The sequence below is a fragment of the Marmota monax genome, unplaced genomic scaffold, assembly GCF_021218885.2.
Source record: "Marmota monax isolate L192 unplaced genomic scaffold, Marmota_monax_Labrador192_F-V1.1 WCK01_AAM20220418_F8-fsc00021, whole genome shotgun sequence".
NCBI lineage: Eukaryota > Metazoa > Chordata > Mammalia > Rodentia > Sciuridae > Marmota > Marmota monax.
The window spans coordinates 5134413-5158677 of NW_026695228.1; the positions used below are offsets into that span (position 1 = coordinate 5134413).

The 24265-nt window shown below is 40.8% G+C and overlaps 1 protein-coding gene across 2 annotated transcripts in view; it reads left to right on the forward strand.

Moving 5' to 3' along the window:
• Window positions 1-24265, forward strand: part of Tgfbr2 (transforming growth factor beta receptor 2) — an 82653-nt gene that overhangs the window by 34410 nt on the left and 23978 nt on the right. For both annotated transcript variants that reach the window (XM_046436862.2, XM_046436863.2), the window contains 2 exons: window positions 844-1012; window positions 5363-5553. In XM_046436862.2, the coding sequence (XP_046292818.1) occupies window positions 844-1012; window positions 5363-5553 (360 nt within the window). The remainder of the gene's footprint in view (window positions 1-843; window positions 1013-5362; window positions 5554-24265) is intronic.

Below are 24265 nucleotides of genomic sequence, written 5' to 3' on the forward strand. Positions count from 1 at the left end.
GCCCCAAAGGAGGCTGAATGACCTTGCAGGTGACATGTGAGGAGCAGGGAATTGGTGTGGAGGAGTGGTAAGGGGCACAGGTCTTTGAGCTGGAATCAACTCTCATTTGCCTTCAGGACCCCATTGCCTCACCCCTGCTGGGGACTGTGTCTGGGAGACACTTAGTAAGTGCTGGTGAGTCACCTCAGGGCAATGAGTGGAAGTCAGAGCTCAGGAGAGCCCATCTTCTGACAGTGGGCCCCTCTAGCCCTTTCAAGTGCAGACCAGGAAAATGGCAGCAAGGTCTTGTGCCCCCACAGAGATTCTCCCCTTTCACTTGGCCCTCTCCCTTCTGTACTTCATGACACTGCTTCGTTGTGACCTTTTCTCTGAATGACTTTTCTCTGGTTCCCGCATTCTTTGTGTCTCCTTCTATTTCGGGTTGTCCTGCCCTGAATTGTCTCCTTGTCTATTCACCCAGCTAAACTATAATTTTCTTAAGGGTACATTCTTTGTGTGTGTGTGTTCTCCCAGCATCCTCTGCAATGCAGAGGGCTGGTCTGTTTTTTTATTGAATGATAAGGTTTTGGTATAAAAAAAAATGCCTTCTGATAATCACTGCTAAAAGCAAGAAGCTACTGTCCTTCCACCACCACCACCACCACCACCACCACCATGCAATGGCTCCATTACAGATTGCATTCATGAGGGCATTCTAATCTGATGTGAAGGAATTATTTTGTCCTTCTCCTTATTCATTCTCATGACATTGAGTTCATTTGAAATTGCATAACATCTTCGGGAACCCATTGGCAAGCTGCCTACAGTTGGATGATTATCTACTGTCTCTTTCCCTCCCTGTAGTTAACAATGACATGATGGTCACTGAAAACAACGGTGCAGTCAAGCTTCCACAGCTGTGCAAATTTTGTGACGTGAGATCTTCCACCTGTGACAACCAGAAATCCTGCATGAGCAACTGCAGCATCACATCCATCTGTGAGAAGCCACATGAAGTCTGTGTGGCCGTGTGGTAAGAGAGCTTTTAAGAAACCCCTTTTTCCTTTCCTCTCTTTACCAGTCACTGTGGTTGTGGTCCTTAGAGTTGGCCCCGAAGTATACACTCCTATCTTGTTTTCTTTTCATTTAGACCCAATGTCTTCCAATTATTTATAACTCCAGGGATATTCTACATATTTTCAAGTAAACATGCAATTGAGTAAATAAGATGACCTTTCATATTTATCATAAATTAGAAAATGCCTCCTTGATTTACCACTAAACAGAGTTTTAACTGACACCTCCTCAGTACCCCATAGTGACCCCAGGAACTTTGTTCTTCTGAGGCCATCTCAGTTCTGCATTGGGGAAGGAAAGGAGATAAAGCATTGACTGTTGGAAAAGGGAAATAACTGCCAGAAATTGGAAAGCTACTAAGGAAGCCAGAAAAACAGCCCATTGCTCTGTCCGAAGCCCCAGTAATACCAATCATTGGGCAGGACAGCTTCTCTTAGATGAGATTCTTTATTCTCTCTCTTTCCCTCACTCTCATTTCCTCCACCTCACCTTCCTCCCACATACAAACATCTCAAATATTTCTTCAAACTTATGCAATGAGTACCCATGAATTATTTTTTTAATTCATGGTTGTAGATCAAGAACATGAGCAAGCCATAAACACCTGATGATCATTCAGAGAGTCCCAATTTTATAAAAATGTCTAAATCCATTTCCAGGATTCAACATTTTGCAGACTTGACCTGATGTTGTGAATTTCTTGGTTATTTTCTTAAAGTAGTTTAGATGGACTCCTGGCTGGTTAGCAAAGAACATGAACCCAAATATCTCTTTCCTTTTTGGGGAATGAGTCCTTTGAGACTTTCTCCAGCCACAGATTTGCTTGGATGATAGATCTGGAAACCTTTCAAATTTCCGTACATACCAGGGGATGAGCTGGTTTCTTAAGAACTAAAGGAATGTTAAGAGCAAAGGCCTGTCGTGACAGCCTGCTGTACCTGCCAGCTTCACCTAGTTTGGGGTAATGCTTTTGAAGAAGGGATTTTGACAAAGAGCATGTTCTGAGGAAAGGGCCCAGTGTGATTTGAGGTTTAGAAAGCATGCTATCTGAGGATGGCCCTTATAGTTAGACATGGCTGGTGCAGTAGAAAGAGGACATAGCTTCTACTGAGAGCAACTGAAAAGCTTTTGGTGGAGAATACAGTAAACTCATTCTGCATGATTGTAGAGGGAAGAGGAGGATCCCTGACACTGATGAGAGGACAGACTTGTGCTCAGTGTGAGTTTAAGTATTTTCATAACCAGAGTTTCCCAACATCCGAACAGGCTTCCTTCTCTGGAGGTCAATGAACCTGGATGACCTAAAGAGGGAAGATTGACACCCAGACTGGAGGGCCTCCCTGCTTCCTTTGGGGTTCTGTTCTCCACTGCTTGTCTTTACTTGGGGGATCTGCTGTGCTTATGAGAGCTTCCTTCTGCTACTCAGGACAGGCTCTTTTAATTAAGATTTTTTTTTCCTGATCCATAATACAAGTCCAGATGATTGAATTCAAATCAAGTCCCTTCCAAAGAGAGGCTTTGCTTGTCTCAAAAATGATATGTAGGGGAGAGGAAGCCCCACCCCCCTCTTTTTGGTGTCCCAGCTACAAAGAGTAAATATAGTGAACATTATTTTCACATGTCTTGACAAAGGCAAATACTTTTATGGAGTTGGTGTGTTGATAATGAGAAAGGGAGATACAGTGGGTGCTGTGGGGTACCTCCCTGTCTGGGAGAATCCCTCCAGGGACTTCTTCTCCACTGACAGGAGCTGCTCCATTCATGTGGGACCCCACTCATAGGCAGCCAGCTCATGGGCTGGTGATGCAGAGGTACAAATTTCTGGCCACTTGCCTCCATTGGGTCAACTTTAAGAGTTATTCTGGCTTCAGAGCTTCTGGGGCATCAGCTGAGGCCTCTGTTGCAACCTGCATTGCAGTTGAACTTCTCCCTCTGTGATTACTGCTTCCTTCAGGGTGTTACCAGTGCATCTCCAAATCCCTCCTGCACAGAAATCTCATAGCCTCAATGTCTATTTCCAGGAAACCCAAACTAGACAGGAGACAATTTTAAAAATAGCCAAGTGTGGAAACAGAAAGACTTCTACCATGGAGAAGGTTCCAATGCTTTCATAGGTTTTGGTGATGGTTTTCATTCATTCTTTGATTCATTCATTTGACTAATATTGGTTATATAGCCATTGCATGTGAAATGCTTAAGCTTTTCCCGGGTATGGAAATATTTTGGAACCAAAATTTTATTATAGGGATTCTTCTTTCAGTAGATATTGGCAGCCTGTTCAGTGTCTCAGAGCAAATATTGCAAGACAAAAAAAGAAATCTGTACATAGAGTTATTACTGAGTTTTCCCTTCCTGTGCTGAGTTCTCTCCAAAGATGTTTTTCAAACTTAGTTCTGTTGGCAGAGAGCACTGTTTCACGGATAGGTGAGATATCAGTTGAGGACTTTTCTCAGACCCAAGCTCTGTAATTGTTTTCTCTCTACGATCTTAGCTCGCTCAGCAGCAAGAAGGTGGAAAAGCAGAAACTCTGAAAAAGTTGCACAGTGATTATAGAGAAGCTTTATTTCTTGGCTCACAAGCCCTTCCTCCACCTCTAGAAACTTCATGAAGAAGAGTCACTATGCTTTTCTTTAGAAGTTTAGACGATTCAGCCTGCTTTCATTTTATTACCAAACAAACAAAAACAACGTACACCACATATACACATAAAATGGTGGGGGCAGGGCAGATGCTCTTGTCCACAACTTTTGCAAAGACTTCCCAACAGCTTGGAGATTCAGGATGGGGAGGATTTTTTTTTTTTAATGTGAATTATTTGTGGTGTGATCCTGCCAAATTTTATTTAGTTTCTTTTAGTTCCCTGATAGCCAGCCTTGAGTAAGGACTCTGATTGTCCCTCTTCTTATAATAATAGGGATCTACCTAGCAAGGGGTTGCTCCCTGTGGTCCCACTGGAGAGTTAGTTCCAGGACCCTTGAGCTCTTTTGCAAAGGGCACTTGTGCTCTGCGGGAGTCAGCTCTGGGCTGCATGGGTGTCAACACCACTTCTCCCTGGTTGGGGTGCTCTGGCTTCACCACATTCCTACTCTTCTGAACTCCCTGCTGACTAACTGACCTTTAGTGTCCTTGAAGTGGGAACCAAGAAGGTGGCTCTGTCAAAGTGCTGTTTCCTTCAGGGGAAAGGCCCCACCTCTCTGTATTAGCTGCCTGTTGCTTCTCATCTGCCTTCCATTTTCCTTTCTGAGAGTATTGTGTGTGGGGGGGGGTGAAGAGATGAGGGGGTGTTAACATACACACCCATTCGTCACCCATGTGTCAACTCCTACATGCACTCAGAAGCCTTCTCATGGAAGGCTCCACTGGCAAACAGACCGGACCTATGTTATCATTTAAGGCCACCTGGCTCTTCCTCAGGATCCCTTTATACATATAGACTATCATTCAAGAGAATAGTTATTTTGCATCTGAAACGAAACGTAAAGGTACACACAGAGCCAACCGAGCATTTCCAAGAACCCAAGAAAAGTGCAAAATAAGACATTCTCTGAGCCCTGCGCTGAAGTAGTCTGCAAATATGTGGTTCAAAGGGATTCTAAACATAGAAATAATTCGTTTATGACAACATAAAATATCGCACTGCACAGTAGATGAAGAACAACCTGCAACTCTTTCCCATGTGTTTTAATTAATTTTTCTTCCCCTCCTGCTCCTTTCTGTAATTCTGGAAGCTACAATTCTTCATCTGCACTGTTTTTTTGGTTTTTTTTTTCCTTTTGTTGGCAGAACCAGCTGCTGACATGGACTATGCCTCTCACACAGAGTGCCCTGTGGCCCAGCAAAGAAAAAAGAGAATCTACCACCACTTTCCTGGCATACTTTCTGAAAACCATATAGCTGGACAGGCCCCTGATTCTGTCACATGAGCTAGGGGTGTGATGGGAGCCCTGCAGTACACTCTGGATGGAAGGTTTAAAATGATCCTGAGTATACCTAAGGAATTGTATGTTTTCCTGTGCCTTCCCCTTTAATGATTCAATTAGGACTTAATGTGTAATATTCTCCGGCAAGACAGTCCCTAAGGAAGCCATCATGTTTATACTCATAAGTGGGTTCTGAGCATAAGCAAGGGAAAAACGGGAAAGAATGGAATAAATACAGGAGATTAGGGGAGAGCCTACTAATGGTGGAGAACAGGAACGAGTGGTCACTGTAAAGACCAGATTGCCTTTCTGTCCAGAGACCATATTCATTCATTCATTCATTCTTCTCTCTCCCCACTCCCATCCAACAAACTGCTACACACCAGGAGGAAGAATGACGAGAACATAACACTAGAGACGGTTTGCCACGACCCCAAGCTCACCTACCATGGATTCATTCTGGAAGATGCTGCTTCTCCAAAGTGTATTATGAAGGAAAAAAAAGTGCTTGGCGAGACTTTCTTCATGTGCTCCTGTAGCTCTGATGAGTGCAACGACCACATCATCTTCTCGGAAGGTGAGTTTTCTTCTCTTGAAGCTCTGCATGGGCTCCTTGAATCCCTGAGGCTGATGCTGGAGAGTGGGTTTGTGCCAAATGGATCATGAGCCCATTCATCTGGTGGGAGCTGCTTTTGAAGGTCCACATGATCGTTTGTCTTTGGCAGATAATTTCCTTCATCCAGTTCAGTGGTTCTCAATGTGTGCTCCCTGGAGCCACAGCAGTAGCAGCAGCGTCAACTGGGAATTTGTCTGAAATGCCGATTATTAAGTGCCACCCCAGACTACTGAGTTAGACACTCTGTTTTAGATAAAATATGAGAACCACCATTCTAGAGAGTTGAAGAGCACTATTGGATACTTGGCAGTAGTGGTGTTGGGAGAGGGTTTCTTTGAATTGACTGAAGCGCTTTAATGTGCCATCCCTGGGATTTGTCTAACAGGTCTTGTCATTGGTCCCATTTAAGAGAAGAATTGGAATACAGTGGGAAAATAATGACTCAAAGTTTTGCCCAAGAAGCCAGGGAGAGTCTAGACATAAGCCTCCATCTTTGAAGTTCAGCATTCACTCAACTTGAAAAGAACACAAACTAGCCCCTGAACTTAAAAAAAAAGTTTGATATTTTTTCATTACAAATACAGTATATGTTTTTTATCTAAAATCCAAACAATCCAACAGTGTGTGACAATTAAAGATCAAAGCACATTTTCCTCACCCCCCCCTCACTTCCAAACCAACAGTTAATCTATATTGACAGTTTGCTGGATGCAAACATCTCTATTATTCATTCCTATTGGCTCTCCCTCTTTCCTGTCTCTTCCTACACCCTCTTTCTTTTCTTCCCTACTTCCCTCCATTCATCCATCTCTCCATCCTTCCATCGTTCATCCACCTGTCCATCCATTTTAACTATCTTTAGTTCAAATATATGATTATACTATACATAAAATTTTACATTTTTTTAATCAGCCACTTTCACGCTTCCTTCTAGACAAAGCAGTACATATAAATATACTTCATACCTTCTAATTGTTATCTAGAATTCCATAATCTGTGGTCACCTTCTGTGACTGACCTAACCATTCCCCTTTTGGAAGATGGTTTAGGTATCTCCAGTTTTCTGTTTAATGTTGCATCAAGTTTCTTTGTAAAAAGAAAAAAAAAAGAACTTGTACATTTGTGCTAATGATTTGATAAAACAGCTTGCTAGATGTGAAATGTCAGGATCAGAACGTATGCACGTTTTAAAATATAGATAACTGCTGTCAAATTATTCTTTCCCAAAAGAGATATTTGAGCATATGGATTTCTCTGCACCCTCTCCAGCACTGGACATTAATAAGTCTTTTACTTTTGTCGGCCTGATAGTGAAAATAATATTCTCTTGATTTTAGGAAGTAGATTCATAGTGGAAATGTTAGTTTAGATGAAAATAGGCTTGATTCAATTATAAACATTGGATTTTGGAAAGTACACGCCGCCTGACTTGGAGAAAGACATATTCTCATGCTTTGTGTGTGGGACCCAGCAGCTCTGCACGTCCAACTCTTTCTTTTTGTGTGTCCTTTGCCTGCTGCAGTGTCCCTCTCTTTCTGTTTGGCTGTCCACCTATGCCAATGACTCAATGCCCTAAAATTGGAATAATCATCTTATCAGCACAACATTCACCAAAATCGCTCCTCCTACGTGTTTTCTCATCTTATAATTTTTCTTCTGTTTCTATGTGATTTGAGTCATGAGGGAAGAGGAGAACAGATGACAATCACTCTATCCTGGCTTGATGTGTCCACTTCCTTTTGAAAGAAAGCCAGGCCAAGCCTAATAGAAAATTCAGGCAAGTTTATTGCCATCTATAAAACTTCTCTCTCCTTCTGCATATTGGCATGTTCACAATGGGGGAGTTAATTTCATCCAGAAGGACAAAAGTTGATAAATGGCCTGTAAGATGGATATGTATTTTACAGTAAGCCCTTTGGATAGCAGTGACTGTAGTTTTCAGTGTATTTCATTCAACTCAGATAAGGATCATAGGCATTCGTTCATATTTTCCTTCTTATTCATTATCAGACTAATCTTTCTTTCCTTTTGAGGTGAGAGAATCAGCATAAAGTCAATTTCGCATTGTAGGACCCACAAGAGCCCTAACAGCAGGTGACTCAGATGTCTGGGTGATTTCAGAGTCTGCAGTGCTCCGGGGTGGGGGTGGGGTGGAGATGCTTTGTAAACATCTCTCTTCTCTGTGTTGGTATATTTCTCCCCCTGCCTAAAAGAGCAGGTATCAGGAGCATCATCTCTCCTCTTGTTACCACTGCCACTTCTTTATACATCACTGAGAAGTGAAAACTCCACAAGCAATTTTTATTTCTCCTCTCCACGTGGAACAAGGTGATAAACACAGAAGCTATGGAGTACATCGCACTGCGTTATTGGTAGTTTAGTACTTTGTGCTTGTTGCCGGATTTTGGATCTGTGGCCATAGAACAAAAATTAATTAGAGTCAGAATTCTGTATCTGTGGGTCTTACAGCCATGGAGTCAACCAACCATGGGCTGATAATGTTAAAAAAATATATATTGTGTCCATCCTTAATATACACAGATATATTTTTCTTGTCATTGTTCCCTAAACAATAGAGCACAACAACGTAACTCCTGTTAGGTATTCTAGTAATCCAGAGCTGATGAAAATACGGAAGGATGTGTTTAGGTTAAATGCAAATACTATACTATTTTATATGAGAGACCTGAGCATTGGAGGATTTGGGTATCCACAGGGGTCCTGGAACCAATCCCTCATGGATACTGAGAGAGGCAACCGTCCTTACTTATTTTCTTAAATATGTAAGGGAAAATAGTTAAGCCCCAATAATTTCTTCTTAAATGTAGATTTTAATTTTTGTTGCTGCTCTTAGTGATAGCTACTACTCAGAGAAAATACCCTTTTATTGTGTGGGGTAGAAGACTTCCCAGGGTTTACCTTATTCCACCTCCCTCGGAGGTAGGGACTGGTAGCATCCTTACTTAGGGAGGAGAAAACACAGCTTAAAATGTTTAACACTTTGTCCAGGATCAGGCAGCTAGGGGGTGGCTAAGCTAAGGTGGCTATGGGTGGCACTAAAGCCTATGAGAGTTTTTCTTCTTTCCTCCATTTCCTCCCCTCCTCTCTCTTCCTTCTTTTATCTCTCTGTATCTTTTTCTCTGTTTTCTAGTCAGATAATACATTTACATGACAAAAAAAAATCAAATGCTACCAAATAGGATATGGACAGGCAAAGCAAGCCTTCCTTTGGGTTTATCCCCTGATCTCCTGTTGCCTGGGAGCCATTGTTAGTAGTTGATCATCCATTCTTCCAGTGAGATTTTTCTGCATGGAATTATGGATAAATCTTGAATGTGGCAAAGCATATCACTGAGATGTTTTTAAAAGTCAAATTCATTGGTATATAATTTACATAACATAAAATTCACCCTTTCAGAAAGTGGAGTTGCTGAACTGCTGTAAATGTATGCAGCTGTGTAACTGCTGCCACAATCAAGATAGGGAACATTTCTGTGACTCACAATATAGTAAATTTCCTCATGCCCTTTTACAGTTACCACTGGGATTTTTGTTCTTATTTTTAAAATGTATTTTGCTTCCTTCCTGTATTTTCTGACTTCCAATTAAAATACTTAACCAAGGAGCCATGACTTAAATCTTCTGAAGAATGGGCACCAGGGGTACACCCCAGCCTCCGATGACAAGATGTTGTTGTGGTCCTCTGCCTCTAGACACCTAAGTTGGGTCTAGGAAAACAAGAAAATAACACACACACACACACACACACACACACGGTAGCTCTCCTTCACCTGCTGCATATACTAAACTTAAGTAGAAGGAACAGATTACATAAAGGTGTTGTTCATTTTCTTGAGTTTGCAAACCATTGTTCTAGAATAAAAGAGTTTAAGGAGATCTTGCTGGTTTTCTCTTGGAACAAGATGCCACCTTTTACCATTGCAGTCCCCCAGTGGGGACTTGTGCTGTAACTGGTGGTTCCTCTCTACAGTGGCTCAAGAGGAGACAGTCAGGAGAAGAAGAATCACTAAAGCAGGTGGGGGTCTGCTCTTCACAACTACCCAGCTAAAAGTCCCTTCTCCTTTCTGGTCTCTGAAGATTCCCTCTTGCCAAAAGACTATTTAGAGTCAACCCCCATACTCACTAAAATGTAACATTCCTATTAGAAGAGAAGGTGTCTGGATTGATCATTACTAATGGTCTGCTGATGGCTGTCAAGCAGATAACACCTGTTAGGCAGGAGAACTGGAGTCCTGCATAGGGATGTGGAAGAGGAAAGAAATCCTGAGCAAACAGTTGCCCTGTTTACTTGCAAATGACACAGCCACTTTGCAAAGACCGATTGTAGGTATTGATCTCCCACTGAACCTTGCAGAGTCAAATACAATTATTGTTTTATTCATTTCATAAGTTATATCTTCAGTGTGGTAAAGTCACTTAATTTGAAGTACTCTGGGTAAGGAGATGGTTTATGTGATTTTAGGTAAAAAAGAAACAGTCTAGTACAGTGGTCAGGAGTGATAGCTGGAGGCAGGTGTCCTGGATTTAGGGCCTATTCTATTGCTTCTTAGCTGTGCTGTTCATACAGTGACATGCCACGATCTTGCCTCGGTCCTCTTATCTATAGAATGGACATTCGAAAGGGGCCAGAGGTGTTGCTGTGAGAATTGAATATATTAATAGAAAGTTCTTACAGCAGTACCTGGCACAGGGTAAGCAGTCATTGTCCCTTAGCTGTTAATGTCATCTGCATCCTTTTTTAGAAGGGATTTGGGACTTGTCTGAAAGCAGGAAGCCAGGGGCCTGTGTAGGCTGTAGGTCTATTTCAGCATTGAAGTTTATGATTGGATTTGCCCAAGCTCTGCAAGCAGAGCATTCAGACACCAACGTACCGCAGCACAAGCATTTTGGAGGGGTTTGCTTTGTTTTAATCCCTGCCTCATCCAGTTTCTCTTTTTTCTCCACATGCCTTCACAGAGGCAAGAGGAGCATGCTGAGTCTAGGATTTCTAATCAAAGCTAACCACATCCCTGACATTGTTGGATAATATAACAAATTAAGCACGTTGTTCCTGTTTTGACTCAGAATCACAGCAGGAAGCAGCTAAATAAAACTGGAACAACTCACAAGTGCCTTTCAGATCAGTGATTAGAGTAATCGCAGTTCTCTACTTTCCAAAGGGAGTCATCCCCTCTTCTTTATTTCAGCGGAAAGTTAGCTCAGGGCCATGTGGCCTTTTCTTTGAGTGTCCACTCCCCTGCTGGCCAGCTAGTGCTGATAATGGCATCCAGAGGTTGGGTAGATTCAAGGAAATGATGCACAGGAGCACCCAGCACTGCAGCTGGCACAAAGTAGAGGTCTCCTGTCTTACCTTGTTGCAACCTGGGCAGGGGAGCACTTCATGCCAAAGGACACACCTCTTCCAGCGTGGTGGTGACCCTTGATGCTCGGAGGGCCTGCAGATCAGCAGCTGCAGAGTCAAGGGGAGCCTCAACCTCAGGGCCTCCTGGGCCTTTAGTATCATCATCGACCCTAAGACAAGGGCCTTGTATTCTGTTAGCACACTGAAGTGGGAGAGGCACTGTTGTGAACTTGTCCAGGAAGAAAGAAACCAGAGACGTGAGTCTTGTTAATTTCATGCTATAAACTCCCTGAAGAGGAATAAATTTGACCTTACCCATGTGGTCATTTTGAAATGAGCTAAGTATTCTTTACTCAGTTTACTTATGTCCCAGGACTCTTTTGTGATGTGCAGGTCTTTTTTATGTACTTCACAAGTATTGTTCTAGTGTAGATCTGGGTACAGAAGATGAGGCCCGTTATCTGCAAACATTTAAAAAATATGTTTATTTTGAATCTATGCATAGTAATTGTACATATTTATGGGGTACAGTGTGACATTTCAACACATGTACATAATGTGCAATGTCTAATTTGCATATCCCCACAGACATTTATCACATCTTTGTGTTGTGAAAAATCCTCTCTACTAGCTATTTTGAAATATTCAATTAATTATTGTACAAATATAATTACCCTGCTGTGCCATGGAACATTAGAAAGAAGCTCTTCTATTTAACTGCACCCCTCTTCCGGTTAATCATCTATTCTCTCTATTCCCTTCTGGGCAACCATTCTTCCTATTTTCCACTTCTATGAGACCAACACTTTAGTTTCCACACATAAGTGAGAAGACTTGGCATTTGTCATTTTGTGCCTGACCTATTGCACTGAATACAATGTCCTCTAGTGCCATCCATGTTACTGCAAATGACAGGATTTTATTCTTTTTTAGTTGCATAATATTCCATTATGTATAGATAACACATTTTCCTTATCTGTTCATCCATCAGTGGACACCTAGGTTGATTCCATGTCTTGGCTATTGTGAATAGTGCTGCTATCAACAAATGGGTGCAGATGTCTCTTTGACATACTAATTTCAGTACTTTTGGGGATATAACTGGTAGTCCTATTTCCAGTTTTCTGAGGGACCTCTATATTGATATTTCCCCTCCTGCTTTTTTTTTCTTGCCATGCTAAGGATTGAACCCAAGGCCATGTCATGTGCGTACTAGGCAAGCGCTGTACCACTGAGCTCCATCTCCGTGTTGTTTTGCATAATAGCTGGACTAATTTGTATTCCCACCAGCAGTATTTGACAGTTCCCCTGATCCATCCTTGCCAGCATTTGTTAGTTTTTGTCTTTTTGATAATTGCCATTCTAACTGGGGTGAGGTGATATGTCATTGAGGTTTTGATTTGCATTTCCTTGATGATTAGCGATATTGAACATTTTTTCAGACTTCGTAAACGTCTTTTGTTTCTATAGTCATGTTTGTGTTTGTTTACCTGTGGGATTGCCCTCTGTATGTCCCAAAGCCAGAAGACATTTAGGAATGTTTTCAAGATGCATTGTACAAGGTATTGTTCCGAACTGGTTCAAAAAGGATGCTATTTGTTAACCCTGGAGGAGTAATAGTGCGGTATTAAAAAGAGTTCAGCTGAATTGTTTTGCCCTGCAGTTGTTTGGTTTTGTTTATCTGCTGCAGAAAGCAAGAATATAATCCATGGGGAATTAAAGGGTTAAAGGAGGTGTGTTTCTGGATACTTCCAGTTCCCAAATGACTAGGTTTCCCACCATCCTACCTTTTCTCCTAACTTAGAGCCAAACAGCTCATTCTAGAAATTAGAGGCACGGCGGAGTGCAGGAAGGGGAATTAGTACTGGACTCAAGTCCTGTACTTTGAGTAGATTGGCATTAAGGCTAGGGGCCCACTCACTCCATCCTTAACTGAAGTGAAGGCAAGGTGCTACCATCCCTGTGGCCCAGGAAGAGGGAGCTCAGAGAACCGATGTAGAGATGAGGGCTGCCCTGGGTTGTATTTACCTGTGCTAATCATTTTCAGGTGTCTTGTTTTACAGAGTCATAACATTTTTAGGCTGAAATGAAACCACTGAAATTATCTCATCCAGACTTTTCATTGACAAAGAAATGGGTCTCTGGCGAGGAGCATGGTTTTCCTAGGATCTCGGCATTGATTCCCTTCCCTTTGTCCAGAGAAGACTCAGAGAATATTGTCCCCATTTCAAGGAGCACCTGACTCTTGAAAGTTCCTGTGGTGGCAGGGTGTTGCCTTCTTATCAGTCTTATGCCTCTGGGAGGCTACACACCTCACACAAGAGGCTACTGTGTGCCGAATGGCAGCCCAGATTATCATTCTGGCACATTCATGGAAGAATTGTAACCTCAGGTCTCCACTGGCCCCATGTCTATGAGGAGGAAGGATTCTACATGATGGTCAGCAGGATGCTCATTGGAGAAGATACAGTGGTGTAGGGGTTAAAAAACAAGGTCGTCCCATGTTCAAGTCCCACTTCATTCCTTTACAAACTGAGTGGTCTTTAGATGAACAGCTTCACTTCAGTTTCCCCTCTGAAAAATGGGAGGTAAAAATAGTAAGTATCTTGAATAGGATTATTTTGAAGATAAATGAATTCATTTAGGTAGAAAACTTAGAAGAATACCTGGCACATTTGATAAATTTTGGCTGCAAAATGCTACTGTCATTCCACTAGATTCAAATATCTTTTCTTGGCTTTTTTTTTTTTTTGGTATCAGGGATTGACTCTAAGGGTGCTTAACCACTGAGCTACATCCCAGCCCTTTTTTTGTATTTTATTTTGAGACAGGGTCTCACAGAGTTATTTAGTACCTCACTAAGTTGCTGTGTCTGTCCTTGAACTTGCAATCCTCCCACCTCAGCCTCCTGAGTCTCTGGGATTGCAGATGTGCACCATCATGCCTGGTTTGTCTTTGGCTTTTATTAGATGAGTGTATTCACCTCCTTCCTGAATTTTTCCCATAGGAGTTATGTTTAGGTGCCATCCATCCTAAGCAAATCAAAGTGTTGTGTTCCCCTCAGAGAGTGTTGTGGAGGATGCTGTTCACCACATTGCATCGTTATCTTCATAAGGAGGGAGCCAGGAGACATTTCTTTTAGCTGTCTTGGAAACATTGTTCTCCTTGTGAGGAGCTGTTTGCTTCTGATCATAGGGATACTTTGAGGGTAGAGAGAAGGGATGAGCAAGCTTCTTTGATAAAAGTCTGGATAATAAATATTTCCAACTCTGCAAAGTACAGATTCCCTATTGCAGCTTCTCTTCTGTTGAAGCAGCCACAGGCAGTATGTAAAAGATTGAACGTGACCTTGCTTCAGTACAACCTCATTTACAAAAAACGGTCTCATGCATTCTGTATACTAATATCATCCTTTCTTTCTTGTTTTACCCTGTTTTCTTGCGTTTACATTCCACTTGTCATAATTTTGGCTCCTATTTTGACTTTTTCCCCTATTATCTCTTACTGTGTCTATTAGTAACTGCACATGATTCTTTTTTTTTTTTCCTGTTTTGGAACAGGATAGGATTATAAGTCATTTTATGAGTTGCATCTAACTAGCTCAGAAACCAGGACGCTAGAAACCACTTCTGACTCAAAGTTTAACCTATGTGGTTAACAAGGGACGCAGACCATCAAATGTACATCAAATGTCACCCAATGATCCTGTTGATGACCTGCAAGCTCTGTGTGGGTTTCAGCTTCTCTACTGTTGATGCAAACCCTCTAACCTGAGAAGCTGAGAGAAAGGAGGAGGAGAGGACTTCTCCTGGCCCCAAAGTTTCATTGTTGTAGAATTTCTTTTAAATGAAAACAGCCTCTCTGGTTTGCAAGCCTCACTCTGGCAGGAAGACAAATGCTTTTTTTTTTTTTTTTTTAACAGTATCAGACGCGCGGTTTCCTGTCTATGTTTAACTTGCTAGCAGAACATCTCAGCTAGCTGGTTCCCCCTGGACCTATTGCGACCTAATGGCGTTGCCTCACACCATCCAGCAAGCCCACTCTTGATATCGATCACGTGCCTCGGGCACTTTATGACTTGCATTGCTTTCTGAGGAAGGGAAGACTTAGAAATGTGTCTCCTGACTCCTGAATACTGGTTTGTGTTTGCCCACCCTTCTCATTAGGGAGCTGACTTCTCCAGGGAAGCTCTTCATTTTTGCCTATAAGAGATGAGAAGAAGTCACCATGTGTTGGCGCCTCTGGGGGATTCTGGGTGTGCTGCCTTTGAATCGTGCGCTCACTCTCCAGAACAGTCGCTTGCCAGCTGTGCATTTTTATTTTGAGAGATACAGACCAGAATTTACTTTCTGGTCTAAATGCACAAGAAAAAAAATAGGTGTGGAAATATGGTTGAGAAAAGTTGTTAGAAGTGGAAGAAAATTATGGATTAAAGTTACTCATCCCTGGGAAAAGAAATCAGTTATTTGAGGGGATGACTCAGAGCTGAAGGAGCTTTTGGATATGAACAAACTTTGGCTTCCAAGCCTATTGTGAATCCTTCAAATGGCCCATGTTTGGCCAAGGAGATAATAAAGATGGTGCGTGCAGGAGGGCATTTTGACTCAGTCAAGCGAAGCTTAGAATGTATTTGCAGTGTCTTAAGCAAAGAAACTCACTATTGTGGATTTATTTTCCCTGAACCGCAAAGTAAACAGAGATGTACTGAGGCCAGATGTGGTTGCTGGTTGTGAATGTGTGTACCCTAGAACCTCTTTCTGACATGAATCACTGCAGAATGGAATCCATTGTGGACACAGACAGTCCACATTGGATGTGAGTGGCCTATAAAGCAATGGGACCCCTGAGGCTAGCATTGCAGCTAGCCTGGTGATTTGTCTACAGTCCCATGTTTCCAGTAATGGCCCATGTGTCCCATAAACTCCACACCCATGGGTGATGGCAAAAGGGTCTACTGAGACTCTTCCTGCTGCTTTAATGTTAGAGTCCCAGTGTCCCAGCAGGAAAGAAGACTCAGGGCTGAACGCTGTGAAACTTCCCCTCCCACACTAACCTCCAGAGGCTCTATGTACTACCACTTGATCATCTGGCCATCTTGCCTTTGGGAGCTCTTTTCTGATACTAGTCACTCCTGCATGTTGCTAATTATGTGAAGTATCAATTTTACCATCAATAATTATGCCTATTTTTTTTTTTTAAATGAATGCTAACTTTTAAAGCAACAAATCCTAGTTGCTTTTCTAATCTTCATTAGGACATACAGTTGGTTCTAATATCAAGAACAATTGATCTGAAATTTTGTCATTAGAATACCTTCCCTTCCTTCCATTTTTCAAGGCCCTATCCGATTCAAAATAGTTGTTTCTCCTGCCAATCTGGAGAAGTCACTCCCAGCTGTGGCTGCATACTGAAACACCTGAGGAGCTTTAAAAATGACTCATTAACTAGGTCTTACTCCTGCAGTTTCTGACTTAATTGGTCTGGAGTCTGGAATCAGGAATTTTCTTTTTAATACCCCAAGATATTCCAGTATGCGGCCAACACTGGAAACCACTGGGCTCAAGGCAGTTTGTTCCACCAAACTCCGTTATATTTTTCATCACGCTCCCCATGTAACCTGGAAAGGGATGGTATCAATTAGAGAATGGCAGCCAGCACAGGAAGGAGCTGAATGAGAGATAGCCTTCTAAGGTGAGAGGAGGAGACAAACACCTGTGCAAGCCATCCCCAGCAGTAACAGGATGCTATGACACCAGACAGTTGTGTTTTCAACAATTTCCAAGCACTCGGTTCAGATCAAGGGCAAGGACCTTATTAGCAATAGGCATCTGAGGTTTGAGCCCTGATTAAAGGATGCATCAAAGCAAAGCAGGTGGCTGAAAGGCTGGGTGGCAGAGTTTGGTGCTACCATCTTGGCAATGGCACAGTGGTAATGGGAAGGCAAGGCAGCATGCATGGTTTTAGGAGGTAAAAATGTTCAGTGAGAAGGAACTGCAGGGCACTGTCGTTTATGTAAAAAGCCAGAAAAATGAAGATGTGCTGTAGAGATCAGTGTTGATACTGGGGATAATTAATACACATTTCTAAATAATCTTGTCTCCCCACTGGAGGACATCCTAAAATAACTTAAGAAAGATATCTCTGTTTGGGGATTTCCTGAGTACATGAGAGTCCCATAGAGAAGCAGCAAGAAAAATAATTAAGTAATCAGGACAGGTGGAGGACCTTAACAAAATCCAAACTTAATAGAAGATGAATGCAAAGCAGAAAATGGAAAAAAAAAACCTACTCCAAATAACCGATGTCAAACTTGACTTTCTGCCGATGGAAGAACCTACATGTCATCATTTCTTGGGCAAAGCCTGGAATCATGTAGGCCCTCTGGTTTACCTCCTTCTAAAATCACAGCAACAGAAGTAGCAAGGATCTATAAAAATCCAAGGCACAACACAAAGCATGGAAAGTGTAGTAGAAGGGGTGCCAAAACCAACAAACACAGAATCAGGGTTTTAGCTTCCTGAAATGATCGGTTTCCTGAAATCTAACAGGCAGATGTAAAATCAGACATATAGGTCCAAAGGATCCATTGCAGAGGAGCTGTTATCAGCTGGCTCACTATCTATCTGTTCAGGTGTTCAAGACCCAGGGGTTTAGAGGTAATCTAAGGTCATCCTCAATTCAGGACGCTCTGGTCAAAAGCATCAAAACAAAATAACAGAAAAAGCAAATAATCATTTGTCCTAAACTGTGCTCATGGGAAGAGGAGGCGTAATCCTGTGGTAGTCTCTGCTGCTCAGAGTAGTTCCAGGTGTTGTAGTTGGGTTGAGCAAGACACAGCACGGGGAATCTTGGAGAGCAAGAAGAGTTTCAGAGAACAGATGACTTTATACATAGAAAAGGATCCTAACATTTATTGGATGATACATACGAAGGAGGTCGATTTTAGAGTCTGATGAATTTGTCAGACTTTAGAGTCTGATAAATATATCTTTGGAAAAATGAATTGAAAGAGGGATGTTCAGCTTGAAAAAGAAATGATTTCCAGAGAGGGATTTAATGTCCAATAGGAGGTTAATAGCTGTCATCTCATAAAACAAGGAATTATTTTGTTGTCTTTTTTTTTTCCTTTTGGAGATCAGCAGCATGATGACAAAAAAGTACAAGTACAGAAATATGTGTGTGTGTGTGTGTGTGTGTGTGTGTGTGTGTGTTTTAATTTCCTCACATGGCTTTGTCTTTCTTTTATTTTTAAAAATTTGTTCTAAAGTAGCTGTACATGACAGTAGAATGCATTTTGACACATTGTACACAAATGGAGCACAACTTCTCATTCCTCTGGCTGTGCATGGTGCAGTCACAGTGGTTGTGTAATCATGCGCATATATAAGGTAATAATGTCAGTCTCATTCCATCCTCCTTCCCACACCCATACCCGCCTCCCTCCTCACTCCCCTCTCTGCCCAATCCAAAGTTCCTCCATTCTTCCCTACCTACACCCCACCCCCTTTATGGATCAGCATCTGCTTGCCAGAGAAAACATTTGGCCTTTGTTTGTTTGTTTGTTTTTTTAATATCCTAATGTCTAGCCTTTATCCCAGTTCAGCATAAAGGGGCAGGGTCCCTCTATAGAAATATTTCAACCATTTTTTTACCTCTACCTCTCATGAATAGTCTAGGAGAGGTTGTGGTACAGATTAGTCTACATGTAAGATTCATTTATTGAGGTGAGAGTCAAGAAGAGAATAATACAAAGGAGACGATGTGGTAGGGGGAATAAATGAATTTTGAAATACATACAACTGTAATAAAACTATCACATGGGGAGAAGCCTTCTTGCATCATTTAGGGAAAAAATATTTTCAGGCTGTCCAGAAAGTTTAACAGTGCTGCCAATATACTGGGAGTTAAATTAAATTCTGTATGCCTAGTGAGCTTTCTGTCCTGTTGTTTAATTAAAATGATTTTTATTGTTTGCTTGAATTTGTTTTCTTTTTATTGAGATGATGAATGGGGAATCATATCTCATTCTACACTTCTCCGCTAGTTAATTGACTAGAAAATTCTCATGGACCATTTTTTATTGCCTACTGCTGAATATAGTTGTACCAGCACTTTGCAAACAATTCCGCTAAAAATTTCTTTGTGAGAGGGAAGCATCTCTGTGGCAGAGCATCAAGGAACTGGCAGAATACCAAGGAACTTACTCTATTTTTGGCTCAAACAGTACTTCTGAAGCTTTAATGTGTAAATGAATCACCTAGGAACTTTTAGTTGCAGATTCTGATTTAGTAGAACTGTTAATACAGTGCTGAGATTCAACATGTCCACTAGGTTCTCAGGTGATGGTGCCTCTGGTCCTGAGACCATACTTTGAATAACAAAATATTTAGAGATGCAGAAGATGGTGGTAAGAGCTTTCAACTCCACACATGTAAACCATATATATATATATATATATATATATATATATATATATATATAGTGTCATAACTTGGAGATTCTTTTTTTCTTTTCTTTTTCTGTGTGTATGTGTGCATAAGTGTGTATAGCTGTATGTGTGTGTGCATGTCACTCACAGACACATACGTGTGTATCATAAAAGGACATATTATATACGGATATATTATAGTCCATTATTCACATTTCTTCAGAGCTACAAGTCTTTGTTGTCAGTTAAATTTAGAATCCAGTCAAGGGCCACACAATAAATTTGATTGTTTGGCCTCCGTAGTGTGCTTTTTTTCTATGACATTGACTTTGAACAGGCTAGGCAGTTTATTTTTATAGAGGCACGTTCTGGATTTGTCTGATGTTTCTTACTCGATTATATTGTGATTAAATATTTTTGTAAGGATTTTACTGGTGTCTTATTGTGGGATTTTTTTAAAAACATAATCTTACAAAAAACAAACTCTACATGTGTGTTCTGAGATATTATTACTAAGGAAACTGGAGATACACCTTGGATGATAAAGCCATTGATTTAAAAACTCAAGGGCATGATAACTATAAAAGTTGGAAATGGTAGTTACTCTTGGAGGGAGGGAGGCAGGGAGGTGTCTGATTGGCTGGGGAACATGAAGGGACTTCTGAGGTGGCTGGCAATCATATTTTTTGATCTGACCAGTGGGTAACAAGCATTTACCTTATAATAATTCACTACTCTAGATACTCATTTTATGTACTTTTCTGTATTTGTGTTTTATTTCAGAATCTAAAATAGTTTTTTACAAGAGAAAAATCAGAACAGTAATTAATAGAGGTCATGCCTTGCCCCTGGGCTAAAGAACCTTGTTCCTGGGCTTTCAAATCCCCTTAAGATTTGGGAATGGGGAAGAGGGAACTCCATGCTGTTGTTTGTAAGCACCGGCTCTTTGTCAGGAACTTCAAATGTATAATTGCTCTCAGAATCCTCTTTCCAAGTATTAGTCTCCTTTTAGGGGTAAGAAATGAAAAGTTAGAGTGATTCACTCAACAGCTGCCTGGCTGGTCTGAATATCTTCGGAGCCTTTGTTTTTTCCCATATCACCCCATGGTCTCCCTAGCAATGCACCCGCAGGACTATTGAATAACTGAAAATTTCCAACCACGGATGTCCCACACAGAGAGGCCAGACTTAGTTGCAAATAAGGACCCATCTGCCAATGTCAGAGCCTTAATAAATAAATATTTTTTTGAAAGACAAATGTCAAATTCCTTTTGTTTCCTCCCTTTCTTTTTGGTCTCTAAAAGATAAATGTTAGCATGCTATTAAAAAAAAAAAGAAGAAGAAGAAGAAAGAAAATTAAAAGAAAAAAAAATGGACAGAAACCTCAAGGGGAAATCCCATGGCATACTTTCCTCTGGTGTGACTGAAAAATAAACAAGTTGACTTCTAACTTAAGCAAGAGTGCACATCCATGTATGCTCGCACGCACTCAGGAGACAATGAAAACAAGTTGCTCCCAGACTCCTTTAAGTTCCTTATGATGACCCAATCTGATAGAGTTTCCAAAAGATTCTAACCTCTTTAACGGTTCTAAATAAATGGTTCTAAATAAAAATCACTTATTAAAAAAACTAAATAAGGCAAACACAGCAAAAAAAAAAAAGCCTAAGTAGATTAGTTAATATGTCTTGATAAAAACCAAACCAACATGAATGACTTTGAGAAGTGCATTCTTGCTTTAATGGTTGAGCGACTTTGGCAAATTTTCCACAATAAAAGTGTTTGGAGCCAAACATCACCAAGACACTAGGTGATGGTTTTCTGCACATGTCAGTCCCTTGGTATACTAATGAATGTCATGGGAGAAGCAGAGAGATTTCTTGTGACATTGTCATGGATGCCTTAATTGTAAAGATGTTCACACACCAACATATTCCCCAAAAGTAACAGAAGATATATATGTAACTGGCCAAGACCCAAAGAAGGAAACTGTGCTAAAGAGAGATAGGCTAAGGGGAAGGAGGAACTTCCTGTCTCTAGTTATTATGTTAATTACAAATTTAAAAGGACAGCATTCATTTATGTATTGAGCATCTACTAGGGAGAAGCTTTTACTTGGTAGGAATATTTACTTTGGTAAGGATATTGCAGCAGCATCCAAACTCCATACTCTCCCTGTAAAATGGGGTAACAGCATAACTTGTAGGTTTGCTAGGGAAGTAATGTGAGATGATGTTTATAAGATGAACCACTCAGTTTCTGGTCCCATAAAGCACATGCTGCTTTACTTATCTTTATTATCGCGAGAAGAATTTGAAAGAGGGCTTCCCAGTTCACTACAGAGCTCCCTTCACACACTTGACACAAGCTCTGGCTGATGACGTAGTTGCTCTGGCGGAACACACTCAGCAAACCAGGGAGATCTACCATTGGCAGTAGCTACTAACTTCCCAGAGAAACTGATGAATCTCAAAATCTGCTCTGAGGCAAGCCTGGCGGAGAGTCCAGAGTCAAATGCCTTCACTTTGCCGAGGGTACTTGGCTTTTTGTATGTGTGTACTATGGACTTCTTAGATGGCTGAAGCCTCCAGACTCTTTCCTGGAATGCTGTTTTCAAATGCACAAAATATAATTCTTAGGATTTGAAAGAAAAAAAATTTATATTGAAATACAGTGACCAAATATTTAAAAAATGAATTTGGATACTTATGTCTTTATTTAGTAGTGCTTTATCAGGATCTAACTGGCAGCAGATCTGAAAATATTGAAAGGTCTAAGTGATGCAGGTAAGCAATAGGTCCAGACACCTGTAACAAACATAGATGGCATAAAAATCAGTGGTTTCTATTGGTGACAAAATCATAGGTAAACCCAATATTGGGAAATGTTAAATTTTAGTTAAAGGTTACAGAAAATTAGAGGTTTAACTTTTACTCATTTGAATTCACAGAAGCACTGATTTCTATCCATAGTGCTCAGGCTGAGAAGAGCGGATATTATAGTGTTGAACTTCTTTTTCTTTTTATGAAACTTAGGGAAATTCCACCTAGTGTTTTATCTAGTTTGATGTTCTATAATAAGAGACTATGTGTGGAAGACTCCAGTAGTTTAACAATTATGTCTTAAGCCCTACTATGTGATAGGCAATGGAATAGTCTTTCAGAAAAGAAAGATTTGGGGGGTTCTCCCCATGGAAAAGCTTTTCTTCCCCAGCAGGGAAAAGATACATATTTGTATGTTGTTCTTAGTTAAGAACCAAGGAGAACGTACCCAGACTATGCTCTTTTAGATGCCCTGTCCACAGATTGCCAGTATCACCAAAGCAGCTATAAAAGCACTCAGTCCAGCCTCCAATCAAGAAAACCACTTTATCAAGTTGAGAGGCTCTATAAAGTCATCCTTAATTGGCTCTCAACAGTGTGAAGTTTAGGGAACATCATGGCATGAGGTTAAGAGCCCTTGCCAATCAAACAGAGCTCGTTTCAGATGTCAGCTCTGCTATTACCTGAGTTGATGATCTTTGGGAAATTATTTATAGTTACCTGAACTTCATCTTCCCTATCTGTGAAACAGGGTTTATAATAATAGCCCTTTCTACCTCACAGTGGCTTTCTGTCAATTAAATGTAAATATTATATAAAACAGCACACAGCCAAAGTTTATGTGTTTTCTCTATAATTGGGGTTGGTAGGAGGAAATGCTTCCTCTTGGTCTCTAGATGAGATGCCAACAAGCTGTGGGTTTCTCTTGTAGCAGCCCAAGGGTTAATACTGCTAGAGGGTGTGGGTGGGTTCTGTTTAGATAGAGCCACATCCCAAGGCTTCCTTCCAGCCTGGTTTGCTATTGTTAGGGTATTTCACCACCTCTTTGATGTTTCAAGACTGACAGATGTTCTTCAAGAATTCCTCTCCCCACAGATTTTTTACACATAGGTTTTCAAAAAGAAATCACAGGAAATTTGAGGGGAAAGTAAAAATATGGTTTCTGACTTTGAACTGGGGATTTCTAGAACCTTCCTCAGTCAATACCACACATAAACTTCAGGGGATTCCTGTTTTTGTATTTTTATTAGCCTGAAAAGAATTAGAACTGAATAAGGGAGATCCTTTTTACATATGGCTAGGAATTATAAAATAAAATAAATTATAGAATAAATGAGCAGTTCATTTCATGTTTTAATGAAATGGAACCACATATAAATATTATGCAGTTAATACTTAAAACTTTCTAATTGCATTTCCTTGTATGTGAAAAAGAATATCACATTGGACCAAAGTCAACCTTCCCCAAATAGCAAATAGTTTAGGCTTTATAGGCCTTAAATGATTTCTATTGCAGGAACTCCATGCATGTGTGTTTGTGTGTGTGTGTGTGTGTGTGTGTGTGTGTGTGTGTAATACTTTTTAAAAATGAAAAAATACATGAATAAATAAATCTTAGGTCATAGGGCTGTATTAAAAATTGGTCCTGGGCCCTGGGGCATAGTTTACCAAGCCCTGCTAGGGAACCTAAGAAATTTGAGGAATAACCTCTCACATAATACCCATACAACACACATGTGTTGAATATCATTAAGTGGCTTATCCTTCACAATGTTCAGGGTATATCCAGGTGATCAAAATAGACCTGACCATTGTTCATGTACAGCTTAATTTACCCTGAGAGAAAAGAAATCAGATAATCAAACCAATTTATGTTCTAAGGCATTTTATATAGCTACAGACATGGAGGATTGAAAAAGCCGGTGCTTGAAGCAAGCACCACCGTGGATGCTTCAGATAAGAGAGATGGAGTTTCAAGGAGCAAATGTAATCTGTGTTGTGCTTGAATGTTATTTCACCTGTCTCTGTAATTTTGCTCTCCAAGTTCATGCTTTGTGGGAA